Source organism: Sinocyclocheilus anshuiensis, unplaced genomic scaffold (assembly GCF_001515605.1).
Source record: "Sinocyclocheilus anshuiensis isolate Anshui unplaced genomic scaffold, SAMN03320099.WGS_v1.1 scaffold396, whole genome shotgun sequence".
In the NCBI taxonomy this organism is placed as follows: Eukaryota; Metazoa; Chordata; class Actinopteri; order Cypriniformes; family Cyprinidae; genus Sinocyclocheilus; species Sinocyclocheilus anshuiensis.
Window position 1 is genome coordinate 1,406,960 of NW_015558623.1, and position 14,012 is coordinate 1,420,971.

The 14,012-nt window shown below is 39.9% G+C and overlaps 1 protein-coding gene across 1 annotated transcript in view; it reads left to right on the forward strand.

Annotated features, from left to right (window-relative positions):
• The first annotated feature begins 1,146 nt into the window (after positions 1 to 1,146).
• The window catches only part of rybpb (RING1 and YY1 binding protein b), a 29,063-nt gene continuing 16,197 nt past the window's right edge, over positions 1,147 to 14,012 (forward strand). Inside the window, exons 1-2 of the mRNA XM_016476747.1 lie at positions 1,147 to 1,482; positions 2,117 to 2,242. Of these exons, the coding sequence (XP_016332233.1) occupies positions 1,457 to 1,482; positions 2,117 to 2,242 (152 nt within the window). The 5' untranslated portion in view covers positions 1,147 to 1,456. The remainder of the gene's footprint in view (positions 1,483 to 2,116; positions 2,243 to 14,012) is intronic.

The window sequence follows — 14,012 nt, forward strand, 5'->3', positions numbered from 1 at the left end:
TTCACATTTCATATCCCCCCACACAGGGGCCCTTGTGTCTGCCATGAGGGGCCTCCTCGAGGGTTTGTTTTCACTGTGCAATCCAAAATAAATGGAACCCGCAGATGAGGACTGGACACACTTGAGAAATTGAAATCATGAAGTCCGTAAGACAAACAATAAAAACACTCATATCATCGTCTGTTGCTCATTATGTGTGTGTTCCTTTCATGATCTCTTTGGCTGTGTGATGATGATGGTGTGTGTTTCACACCAAGAGAAACAGGTGAAGTAAATTGTGTTTATACTCAGAACTTCTTGTATCTTCCATAAGACCACAGTTTATTTTGGCACAATTTAGCCTCTGGTCATGCTTGTTAAAGCAGATAAAAAGCCATGACTTACAAAATGTCAATATGTCAGTGATAACAGAATACCATTGCTCTCATTCATTCACAAGTGCAGCAATTTAAGGTTAAAGTTGCATTAAATGAAAATTCACCCTATTGCTTTTCTAAATCACTCTTATTGTGAACAACTGATCCATGGATGTGTTTAATTTTTACTTCAGTTTATGTCATGGTTACAGAAGAAAAAATATGGAGTTACTTACCCTACATCGTGACATAAATAATGAGCCAAAGATGAAAATAAATTTGTGTTCATTTAGATAACCAAAACAACTTTTCATAATAATGTTCAGTTAATTATTATGGTCTAATGATAATTTAGTTATTTTATCAAAAATCATACATAAAATAATTACAACTGGTTCTTCACAGGCTACCAGTTAACACTTAAAAATGTTTTTAAAAAAAATAAATAAATATGGTATTGGAATGAGTAATAAAATAACGGCTGCTGGTAAACTTGTTGCACACTGAGATCAGACAGACCTTAAACTGTGGTTATGTGTTCATTCAGTCCCTGCATTTACATTTTTTGGCTTACTTTAATGTGGCCAAATGATAACATGATTTGAGATGGTGAGGCATAAGACAAAGTAAACGCTTATGTTTCAGTCATTTCAGTGCTGGGATGTCCCAAGTTGAACTTGACTTCTCTTCCCATACAGCCTGCCCAATCAGACGCACATTCCCCAGTGCTGCTGTTGATATAGAGTCATCCAGTCATCGAGTCAGTCTTTCACTATTGCTTTCTCTCACCTCGACAGGCACGCAGTCTAATTACGCTTGGCAATCGGAGAGTAGTGTAGTGCTATTACTCTGTCCGTGCCGGTTATTTCTGGCGAGACTTTTAAACCGACGACAGCGGTGATTGGGCGGCGCAGTCACGGGGTCCGCAGTCTTTTCGCTCTGCCTGGAGTCAGTCAGTCAGTGGAAGGCGAGTCTGCCTGCAAGCGCGTTTCTCTGTGTGGATTCACCATATACACACGTACACGCTCACACGGACCTTCACACACAATTATTGTTAATTACTGAACCCTTTTCGGTCTTTTGAGAATCTCGTTTTCACCATGGGCGACAAAAAGAGCCCAACCAGGTAAGAAAGCGTCAACATTCGGTAGTTTCCGAGGCGGTTTTGGTGTCAGCGCGGCGGATTTATTTTTATTTTTTCGCTCGGTAGATATTCGGATGCTTTTCTCGAGTGTTTCTCCTTTCTCTCAGAATCAAGCGCAGCTATGGCGGCTTTCTCTTCTTCACAGAGGACTCTAAACACGACTCAGTGCCTCTCAGACAGAGATTTTCTTCCTACGGGATACGCCTGGCCTCTTCGGACGAGGTTTTTAATCGAAGTTCGCCGTTAAATGGACGGTTTTTGACATTCAATTTCACGCCGTTCACCGACGCGATATCTTTAGCTCGCTGGCTAACGCTAACTGCCGTGCCAGCGGACACCAATCTAGACCCTTTAAGTGTATTATATCTTTGTTAAGCCCGGTGACTAGGAGCAGTGGAGAATAACCGTGGCTAGTTAGCTGGTTAGCGTGAATTTCCAGTATTTTCCGGTTCTAATAAACCGTCCTTGCACGTCATGGCTCGGATTTTCTGTCACTTTTCTGTGCCACTTCGGTTATGTTAAACGCATTCAAGACAGTGTAAGTCAAGGTGTAGGATGTTCGGGGGACAACATGGAAGTTGACCTTAATAATTTGGGCTTCTTTTTGTTATTTAAGGCCGAAAAGACAAGCCAAACCGACAGCGGACGACGGATTTTGGGACTGTAGCGTGTGCACTTTCAGAAACAGTGCCGAAGCCTTCAAATGCAGCATCTGTGATGTACGGAAGGGCACGTCTACCAGGTATGGGCATTTACACTGGACTTCTGCAGTATTGCAATTCTGATCTCATCATTAATGCAGCTGATTTCAATGCGTTACTTGTTGATTTGCTCTTTAAGATTCATAGAAACACCAGTCCTATCGTGCAAGTTAAATGTGATTTATTCAGTCTGATGACTGGTACTCGATTGAGTGTGGCAGCCAGCCTGTGCAGTCATTGCAGTGTCAGGCAAACTTTCTTTGTCCTGCATTAGCTTGAACACAATTTATTGCATTGGATTTGCCTGCAAATGCTTTGACTGCAGCTGCATGATCATGCGTGCGTGCAGATGCATGTTTGCTATTGCAGTGCTGCAGTTTGGCTCCAGTCAGATTTCCCATTGAACGCTATGGCTGGCATTTGTTGGGTTTGATCAAAGGCATTTAATGTCTGGGTGTGTTTATATGCTGTCAAGCTATTATAGAGACGTTTGCTGTTCAGATTCATTTATTGGGGGTTTCTGGTATTTTAAGGCGGTTAAAACTGTTTAAAGGTCAATCAGGTGTCAGAAATTCTTCAGGATGTGACGCTTATGTTGTAACAGGTCTGTAAGTGAAACATTTTCTGCTTGATTTAAGAATTAGAGTAACATGCTGCCCATTTGTAATCTCAGTTTAGCTAAGAGCAATGAATCAGACGTTAATGTTGTCTTTCTGGTTTGTCTAATTGGATGATTGCATTGCTCTCATGTCTGTGCTTTACGTTTGGAAGCTGTCACTAACAGGTCTAGGTGTGCTCACGAAGGTCATTTAATCAAGTGTTTCTCATTCTTTGTCCTGGAAGACTGTACGTTTTGGAGATCACCCTTATTTGACCCCTCGTTCAGGATGTCTGGTTGGTTTTTGAATGCAGCATAGATGCATCCTTCGCTCCCTATGATATCCCACAAAAAATGTCTGTTGTTAAACGATGTAACCATGAGGAACAACTTTAATGATACCTACAGCATTTTAACACTTCCTGGCTTACAGTTCTCTGCCATTTTTTCCCCAAATTGAATAGGTTTTGAGCTGTTCATGAGATATTCATGTGCCTACTGGCTGGACACTTCAGTATCTGTGTAGTAGGCCTACATTTCAGTATTTGTTGTACATTCGTAAAAATAAAGGTTCTTCATTGGGAACTATGGTTCCATGGAAAAGCTTTAACATACATGGAAGGCTTCCATTGCAAGAAAGGTTCTTTAGATTTTTAAAATATTCTTTACATTCGTCACATCTGTTCACGGAAAGCTTTTTGGGGAACCAAAATTGATTCTTAAATGGCATTGGTGTGAAAATCCCATTTTTTAATAAGTGTATAGTGCTGGGCGGTATGACCAAAAATTTATATCACGGTCTTTTTCAAAATTACCGGTACCGGTTTCACGGTACATGACGGTATTTTTTTTTTTCATGCATGACCGGGTGTTAACCATATTTTCTACTGATTGAGAGTTCCACAGCTTCAGTTTCAGAACTTTCACGCTTAGTAACACATACATCTACACTAAAGTAGTGTTCCCTCACCACAGTGCAACAGTGAAAAGGGACCCCTTACAAACAGTGTCACGTTCCGAATGTTGTTTAAGCGACATGTTTATTCCGGTATTTTAAAAATTCATATCATAACAAAAATAAACACCGGTATTCGGTATGAACCGGTATACCGCCGAGCACTATGAGTGTACTGTGTTTTTCATAATATATTGCATGGGGAAATATGTTGATAGCATTTTAAAAATGTTAAATAAGTGCACATGTGCAGTGCTGGGGTATTCCTGTAAGCAAGTGTAGCTGTGTATCCTCAGTTACGTATGTTCTATGTGTCTGGGCTGCGCTGTGTTTTTTATGTGTGAACCCGCTAACACTTCTCATTAGCTGACTGATGTGGTGTGGACTGATGAGTAATATGTGGCTGCACACAGTAATTCATCTGCTCTTTTACATCCAGTGCTTTTCTTACATTTGGGGGAAAGAAGAGGTGTTGGGAGAATTCAGACACTCCAAAACGGCATATTTGTCAATAACGATTAGTGTGTTTATTCCCTTCGAAACAGAGCACAGCTCATGGATCTGTTTGCAGAAAGCAGGCGCGTTACGTTTGTGGTAATGACAAGAAATGATACCATGCATGTCGAAAACCCCTTCGTCTCACTCTCGCTGGCAGCAGTCCAGCTCCTATCAGTCAACTAAATAGAAATCACACGATATTGCTGATGAGAGCCGCTCTGTCTCCATTTGATCTGCGCTGTCAAGCTCTGATGGATGCGATTGTTTGCTGATGTAAGAAGCCTGGCTCCCTTTGTAATGAGGACTAATTAGCCATCTTGTCCACATTTGATGTATTCCAGTGGTGCACGGGAGGGAGCGTAGGGCGCTCGCAGAGAAACGATGCGCTCTCTTACAAGTGTGCAGCAGTTTATGCTCCTATCTCAGCACCTTTTATCTCTGTTTCCCCTCAATGAATGGGTCTTTGTAGTGTGATAACGCATTCCACTCACCAATTATTTGATCTTTGTTGGTCTTTGGAGTTCAAAGAATGCAGCAAGCCCCTGTGCAAGGATGCTTGTAGATTAGCAGTGCATGTTTTTTGTCATGTAAAAGAAGGTCTGTTTAAAGCACCAGGATGGTTGTGGAGCTTAATGTGATTCCTGAGCACATTGAATTCGGGCTGATCGATTATTTTCATGCAGCGTGAACTTGGCTGCCGTGGACTTTTGAAATGATAATTAAAGGCAACTTTTAGGGAAAAATGTTAATTAAGCATAAGAGTCTCTTTTGCCCAATTGACTCACTAACAGACCTCGTGAAGGTTTGGATGTTCACTTTGACTGGGCAATTTGACGCTCGACAGTGTGCTAATTAAGTGTTGAATGAATTATATGTGTGGCTTTCATGCTCGTGTATCTGCAATTTGCAGGATTGTATTAGTTGGATGACATGTTTGCCGGAGGGCATGTCTCTCACTGTTTTTTTTTACACACAGCAGCTGCACACTTCATAGACTCATTCACTTTTTGTTTCCATGGCAGTAGAGGTTATCTAGGGTCATGCTACTGTCAACCCGGCAGAAATTTGTACTGCATCACTGTGGGCTTGTTGCATGATATATAAGAAGAAATGCAGTCTGTATATTGTGAGGTAGCACATTTTGGATTCGAGTTGCCTTTGAGGTGGTTTTAATGTTCATTTTTGACTAATCTGAACCAAAAAAACACTTTCAAGGCTAAAGGAAAGCTTAAAACGATCTCCTTTCCTCTGAGCCCATCAAAATCAAATTTCCTCACGCAGCATTGCTTGCAGATCTTAAAGCATTGTGTTTTAATATTACATTGGAATCCTGAGAACAGGAGTGAAGAATGGGACACCTTGTTTCAGTATCAGATTCCGTGGTTTCTGTGTTCCAAGATGCATATCAGTCACCCACAGGTTAGAGGGAAGAATCCATTAGGGGATTCTTAAGTTGATAGATGTGCCGGATCAGGGGGAAGTGCCATTTGGCCTTTGTGTTACCTTGATCTTCAGCGCGAGTGTACTTTTACTTCCCCTGAAGCTCCCTGCCAGGTCCCAGCCAAAGTTTTTCCTCCTTTAAAGGGTTAGTTCACCCAAAAATGAAAATTCTGTCATTAATTACTCACCCTCATGTCGTTTCAAACCCCTAAGACCTTCGTTCATCTTCGGAACACATATTAAGATATTTTTGATTGAATCTGATAGCTTTATGACCATGCATAGACAGCAACGCAACTGAAATGTTCCCAAGTCCAGAAACGTAGCAAGGAGATCTGTAAAATAATCCATGTGACATCAGTGGTTCATCCGCAATTATACGAAGCTACGAGAATACTTTTTGTGTGCAAAAGAAAAAGAAAAAAAAACTTTATTCAACACATTAACAGTAACACATTAATGTTACTTTATACAACTTGATATGTTAATGTGTTAGCATATGTATAAATTAATATTAACCAAGATTAATAAATGCTGTAAAAGTTTTGTTCATTATTAGTTCATGATACCTAATGCACTAACTTAATGAATTGAACCTTATTGTAAAGTTTTGCTCTTTTAGATTTCCCTCTCAGTTTCTCCTCAGTGTTTGTCCAGTTTTCTTATTAAGCTTTCTATATTTTAACACGCTCCGTGAGAGTGGTGGGGAAAATCAATTCGCAGATGCATTGCAATTCCTTTGCGGTTCTGAACTGGTCCGCATTAGATTATTAAATTATAAAAAGTTCTGTTTATTGATAAAGCATACACAGGACAAAATGTTACAGATATAGATTGTATGCGGTGTGCAACCTGAAGAAATGGATCTCCCAGTGCTTCTGCAGCAGCCTATGTACTTTTATTTTTAAAGGGCATATGTGTTTACTTAGTGCATCACATGCTCAGTAGTTGATCAGTAGGCCTGTCGCAATAATCAATATATCGACTTATCGCACAATAATCAGTCTCGTGCAGATCTACAGAAAACAAGACGTACTGATTGGCATAGTTTAAAGTCATTCTGATGTGTTATTTAATTTACACTGAATGAAAGGTTACAGAGCTGCCTCTTATTGTATTTCTATTGATTGGTCTGACCAAATATTTTACTATAGGGCTGCATGACAAATCGTATGCGATATTTAATGCGCATCTTGTCAGAAAAGCCAGTTCTGTAATCAGCGGTAAATCTCCATCATGTGCGTGCTTTCACATGAAGCATATATTAACGTGGTTTTGCGCAGCTTGTCAGTGGACAACGGCTCTGTGTAGTAAATGCTGCTCCATGTGAAAGCACGCACGTGATGGAGATTTATCGTGCTGCCCTATTTTACTATGGCTTTTTTACAGAAGCTTTTCATTGAATTTGTCATCTAGTCTCTTTAACTCACCAAAGATTTGCAGAGGGATACCTTGTTGAATTGTTTTCTGAATGGTCACTGAATCAAAATCGAATCAGAATTGTGAGATGTTTTTAACATTGCATGTTCAACGAGTTTCAGTTGTTGACAGTCTCTCTCGTGTCTCATGTAAAGGTAGGCACATCGAGCAAGCAGACTGAATATTAAGTAGGGCTGCACGATAAATCGCATGCGATATTTAACTCGCATCTTATCAGTAAAGCCGGTTCTGTAATCAGTGGTAAATCTCCATCACGTGCGTGCTTTCACATTAAGCAGCATTAACTACACAGAGCCGTTGTTCACTGACGAGCTGCGCAAAACAACGTTCATATTTGCGCGATTTTTTGCGCAGCTTGTCAGTGAACAACGGCTCTGTGTAGTTAATGCTGCTCAATGTGAAAGCCCGCAGGTGATGGAGATTTACCGCTGATTACAGAACCAGCTTTCTGACAAGATGCGCATTAAATATCGCATGCGATTTATCGTGCAGCCCTAATGTTAAGTATGTCACAGCGCAAAAAGTCATATATCTGTTCAGCTGATCTGGTTCTTTCCTGATTCGATGGGAAATTGAGGGTTTAAGTGCATTGTTCCGCTAGGAAAAACATAATATTGTCTTGACACTATTGATTTGTGAAATCAACAAGGATGGCTTCGATTCGGTGCGAGTAATTTGATGAAGCAGAGATTTATAATCCAGTAATTTTCTTTGCCATTGCTTGAGTGCAGATTGTTGAGGATAATGAAATTACATAATCAGGCTCTGCTAACACTGTGTCAAATTCTCCCATGCCTCTACAAATGCACTTAGACACACTTTTCTTGTCCACAGTTATCAGCATTTAAGACCTGCTTTAAACCACAGGCATAAGCTTTTAATCTATACCAGTGTGTTAACTGAGGGTTTTAAACTTCTTAATGAGATTGTAGACATTTAAGTGAATGAGCACAATAGTTGTCTTTCACTGAAAATGAGAACGAGTGAAAATGAGAGATCGGAATACACAGATAAAATTTTGTCTCTTTTAGAGTTTAATAAGAGGTATTGAGTAGTGATGGGTTAATATATCAGCCAGGCTGATTTGTCAAACAATATTTGGCCATTTTGTTATTTGATTAGCAGTTTTATGAAGTTGTATGAAGTGGGATCCAAAAGTCTGAGACCACCAGTTAAATTGCTTCTATTTTAACAAAAACATTTTTTATTAAAAAAAATTATTTTAGCTTTTTAATTTCATGTCATCAGCATAATATTCTGTTCTGGAAATCTACTAAGAATATTGTAGAAAAGTACATTTTTAAATTAGGGCTGCACGATAAATCGCATGCGATATTTAACGCGCATCTTATCAGTGAAGCCGGTTCTGTAATCAGCGGTAAATCTCCATCACCTGCAGGCTTTCACATTGAGCAGCATTAACTACACAGAGCCATTGTTCACTGACGAGCTGCGCAAAAAATCACGCGAATATGAACGTGGTTTTGCGCAGCTCGTTAGTGAACAATGGCTCTGTGTAGTTAATGCTGCTCAATGTGAAAGCCCGTAGGTGATGGAGATTTACCGCTGATTACAGAACCGGCTTTCTGACAAAATGCGCATTAAATATCGCATGCGATTTATCGTGCAGCCCTATTTTAAATGCATCTGTTAAATACATCTCAGACTTAAGGACCCAATCAGGGCTCAACGCTAAGTATTTTTTCTAAATTCAAATTCAATTATTTGGCCCTGCCACAAAAAAATTAAATTGTTGCTCTTATAATTGTTTTAGACCCATGTTATCTTTTAATAAATAAGCTTATATGGCACCAACATTTTAGATGCCAATTAAATTTTACAATTCTCTATTCTAATTTCGATACCACAGCAAAAACTAATACCCCCGGTTTCTCAGACAAGGCTTAAGCCTAGTCCCAGACTAAAATGCATGTCTGGGCTATTTTAACTAAAATAAACTTGAACTGATATATTTTAAAACATGTAAGTATCGTTTTGTCTCAAGATGCACACCAGTAATTTTTTTTTTTTCTATGGCACATTTATAATATGCTATATATTTATACATTTATAATAGATACTTAAATGTCCTAATTGAACTATGGCCTAATCCTGGCTTAAGCCCTGTCTGTGAAACCAGGCCCTAGCCTAACAAAGGTTCAAACATTATTAAAGACAAGTGCAAAGTCAGTAAATAAGAACAAATGAACAAATTACAAGCAATAGCACAATTTGATGTATAGAACAAAGACACAAATTAAATTATGCTTTAGGAAAAACAGCAGATGGCCTGAATGAGAACGCAAATTCACTCTCTGACAGCAGGTGGCGCTTATGGAACAACAGCGATACAGTGTTTCCTTGTGTTACCGCTGTAAACAAAGCAGAGCTGTGCTTATTAACACTACTTTAAATGCATTATACAAAGGCAAGATTAAAAGAAAACACCATGTAAACTTTTCTGAAAACAGTCAGTTCCCCTCAGAGATACATTCATATAAACCCCCAATTCAATATTTAGGATTTTATTCCAATATTTCGCACATTGTGAACAAAGATCTTACTCTGCTTTTTACAGTATTTTCTCTTTACACACGTCTTCAGCATCTCTGGCCTCTGTTAAAGGCCATTTACAGACCTTGTAATATTTCCACACAAATCACATCTTGATAAATGATTGCATGCTTGTGTGCAAGCCCGGAACAGAGATCGGTTGAAATAAAACAAAAAATGGCCAGTCTTCCGGTGCATCTGTATTCCACTGTATAAATTAAATAATAGATTAATCATTGTTAAAGTTACAAAGTTACTCGCAAAGAAGGGTATTTTGACGTACTTTTGTATGTATTTGTCCGTTCAAGCTCTGTTTGCGTGCTGTATACACAGAACACAGCATGTGAGTACTGAATGGAGTTGTCTTTCGCGTCTTGCTTGAATGTTGTAAAATCGCTAGAATTTTTAAATTAGGAAGGCCTAAAAACACAAATTTGTCAACTGTCCTGAGCATCTTTCACGCTGGCCCCGGGCCATTGGGCAGTCCTTATTGTCGAGCCCTGCCACTGAACACCATCCTCCCTGCCCTGGTTGATGCTTCGTATTGAGTTTGAACCAAGTGTGTGTGTTTGAGTGGGCTGAAATTGGCCTGAAAGTGATTTAGCAACAGAGAAATTGCTGGCCATGTGATTCTGAAGGGAGGCAGATGACAAGGCACCAGGGAGGAGATAAAAAAAGGGACCAAAAGAATAGAGAGAGTGAATGAATGCGAGTGTGCGTGTTGTACGTGTGTGCGCTGTGAGGAGGGGGTTGTGGGCCACTGCATGCTGAGTTAATGGACGGCTCTGTTGGGATGTGCTCACTCAGCCAAGAGCCTCTCAGAGGGGAGGCAGAATGGAGCACATCATTATCCAGCGCAGGGAAGCACTGGGCTCACCCTCCTTCAACTCTCGCTGTCCTCCTCCTCCTCATCCGCCGCATGTCATTCAGTCAGTGGAGCAGAGGAGGCTTCTGTTCGCCTGACTCATGCATATATCACGTAACCACAGTCAGTGACGTTCGGTGACCACAATTAATCAGCTAACTGAGTAGGAACTGAAACTGTTTCGATTGAAGGACGCTGCCTCACGGTAGTCTGCGGAGCCGAGCGCTGATGAAGATGGTACGGCAGACAATGGAAGCCGACGTGACTGACATCTCGTCTTGATATGAGCTGGAATCTGTTTTTGCCGGAGGAAATATACGGCCATTCCAATCTGCAGCTGTGGTTGTAAATAGATGTTAGCGCTAAGAGGATTAGTCAGCTTACTTTATTGCTTGCTGATGTGTTTTTCTATGACATATTGAAATTCTTCAGAGCAGTAAGGGCACGGATTCACAGATAGCGTATTAAGGTGATGGCAAGGGAGAAACATCTTTTATGTGAACTCTTCATGTGAAGGTTTTATTTTACAACAGCATTGTCTTTTGGAAAACATGGTCGCTTAAAATCACATGCAAAATATAAAATCAAGCTACATCTGCAAACAAATGCTACTAGAACCATTTTTTTTTTTGACAACCAGCCCTTGAATATGGTTTGTCTATTGTCTTAATTCTTTAATAAAATTCTTTCAAAAATGTCTATAATTTACACTTCTTTTATATTCTCTTTAATGCAGTTTTTTTGTTTTTCTCTCAGTGCAAAAGTCAATCACAAAGGAGTAGTTCAGCGACACAGCATGGTTTTCTATTTGAGCTCTTAACAAAAAGTGCTTCATTGTTGCATTTCCCCTTATTAGTTTAGCAGAGCAGGCTAGTCTAGACATAAATATTCAATAAATTGTTGTGTTGAATAGGGTGCATATTGCACAGCCTTTAGCTCGTTCATACTGAATCGAAAAGTGACCTGTAATTAACGCAGGAAGCCTTCTGTTGGATGGATCAAAAAGAGAAAGAGATGTTTAGACAAAAAGAAACTTCTTTTTATCTCTTGCTTTTTTTGCTACTTATAGACAGGCCCGCACAGAAGCTGTGCCCGATTTCCAAATCCAAAATGCCAGTCATATTTTTTTAAATGACACTCAAGGAACAAATCCCTTGTTTGTGTTGAGGAAAAAGCCCTGTTACTTTTAAAATCTTTCTCTTTTTCTCTTTTTTTTTTTTTTTGTAATGAATTTTAATTAGGGCTGTGCGGTTAATCGAAATCGTCATAAAATCGCGATTTGAGCATGCGTGATTTCTAAATCGCTTTACAGCATGATTTTCCACGCCTGACCGCCCGCAGTATGCTATCCGAACCAATCAGAATGCAGCGCGCCTAAATGGAGCACCAGAACAGACCAGGCGGGCATACAAACGTAACGCCAGGTTCACACACTCCGTCTGTGGTGCGTATTTTTTCCGCGCCCATGTTAACGGATCAGAGCGTTCACACTGCACGCGACTGCGCTCCAGGAGATGTGCGTCTGCAGCAGTCATGCTGCGATCGTTTCCGCACGGAATCTATTTCTGCTGTGTGCTCTGAACGCTCTGAGGCTGAAAGTGACAGCGCATTATTCGCAGTAAAAAAATAACATGGATTGGCACGGAAATTTCTGCTTCTGCACCGCATACACATACTGTATACGCACTGCAGACGGAGTATGTGTGAACTTGGCGCAACAAATCTAGTTCAACAGTTGAGGCAACGCCACAAAGAGCTCTATGACCAATGCATGGCAAAAAAAATCCCTGGACACGGGATTTTAATTTTATTTTTTTCTGCCATATGTCTATTCTAGAGACATTTTGTTACACCTTTACTTAGTGATTATTTTGCCTTATGTCTGTTCTAGAGATATGTTACAGCTTTTTGATAAAGCTCTAATTGGTTTTCTTTTGGAAACATGTTTCAAATTCACACTGAATGCATTTATGACTGTAAGGCATGTCTGTGTGTGTCAAAATTGTAAAATTGATCAAAGAAATCCATATCGCACAGCCCTAATTTTAATTTTGATGTTAATTTCGATGTCTATGAAACAGTTTGTGACTTTGTGTTTTTAAACATTGCTTAAAAGTTTTATTAATGTATAAAATTAATAGAAAATTAAATTCACGTACCATTTAGTTTGACCTCCTGAGGGTGATGATCAATAATTTTCTGCATTCTGCTAAAAAATATCCAGCAGATTGCATTTGGGTCACTATTTGGTGTTTTTATTTTATTTATTTTATACACTATACACTCCACTAAATGCTGCGTTTTCATATTGCATTTCGCATCCATGTCTAGGTAGAGCAGTTAGATATCATGGTTAGATTTTTCACCACAGCTGAAATCTTCTCCCCAGAGAGCAATTTCCTCAGGGAAGAGAGAGGGCAGAATCCCTCCAGAAGGTGGAGATGAATGTTTAATGTCCTCCACCCAGTCGAGAGCGACAGCACAAGAACCCAGGGCCTGTTCTCTAAGGCTGCGTTTACACTGCAAGTCTTAATGCACAGATCCGATCTTTTGACCATATCCGATTTTTTGGCACGTCTGTTTAAATTCACTTTAGACACGACAGGTATCCGATATCTGTGTTTACATTAATTCCCGCCCAGAAGGATTGTCTGCAGTGATCGCTTTACTATGCACATGGTAGACCCTCGGGTTTTAAATGGCCGTGCTATTAAAATTATTTATATAATTCACATCGAATGGCCATTATTATTTGCCAGCATGGACAACGGCTGTCATGGATGTTTTGCAGCACAAAATCTGACTGAACGGATAAAGACCGGAAAATAACGGTAATTTTAATTTGTTAGACTATTTTATCTACAGCTCGTTAGAGGTAGAATTCTTTAGTGAAATAAAGTTGATATTTATTGAAATTAATTCGAATTAAGGAGAGAGAAAGCGAGAGAGAGAGAGAACGAACGCATGCACCCGCGAGCGAGCGATTGTGAAGCATTGCAAACAAGCTTGTCGGTTTAATTACAAAAACTGCTAAGTTATCACCTCATTGCTGAGAAATATATGTAGCTTTTAGCTGTTGTATTTTCAAAATTCACGGGGCGGGGGTTGAAAACCAGCTCCTGAATGTGCAATTTCTTACCTATAAAAAGTTTCCATCTCAATAAAATGCGAGCGCATAATGCACGCCGGCATTAAAACGCCATTAAAAATCTATTTGAGCAAACGTGTCGCCCTCGCATTGGGAGTTCTGTGGAGAATCGGATATGTGGGATATGTGTTAGGTTGGATGTCCAGATATCAGATGTGTATCCGATTAAAATTCACATTTGGAAGTGGCTGAAGTGGCTCGCAAAAAAATCGGATCTCGTGCGGGTTTTTGTGTTTACACATGTGCAACAAATTCCGATCTGTGTCAGATGTGAGCGAAAGATCAGATTTTTTGTGCCAGTGTAAACGCAGCCA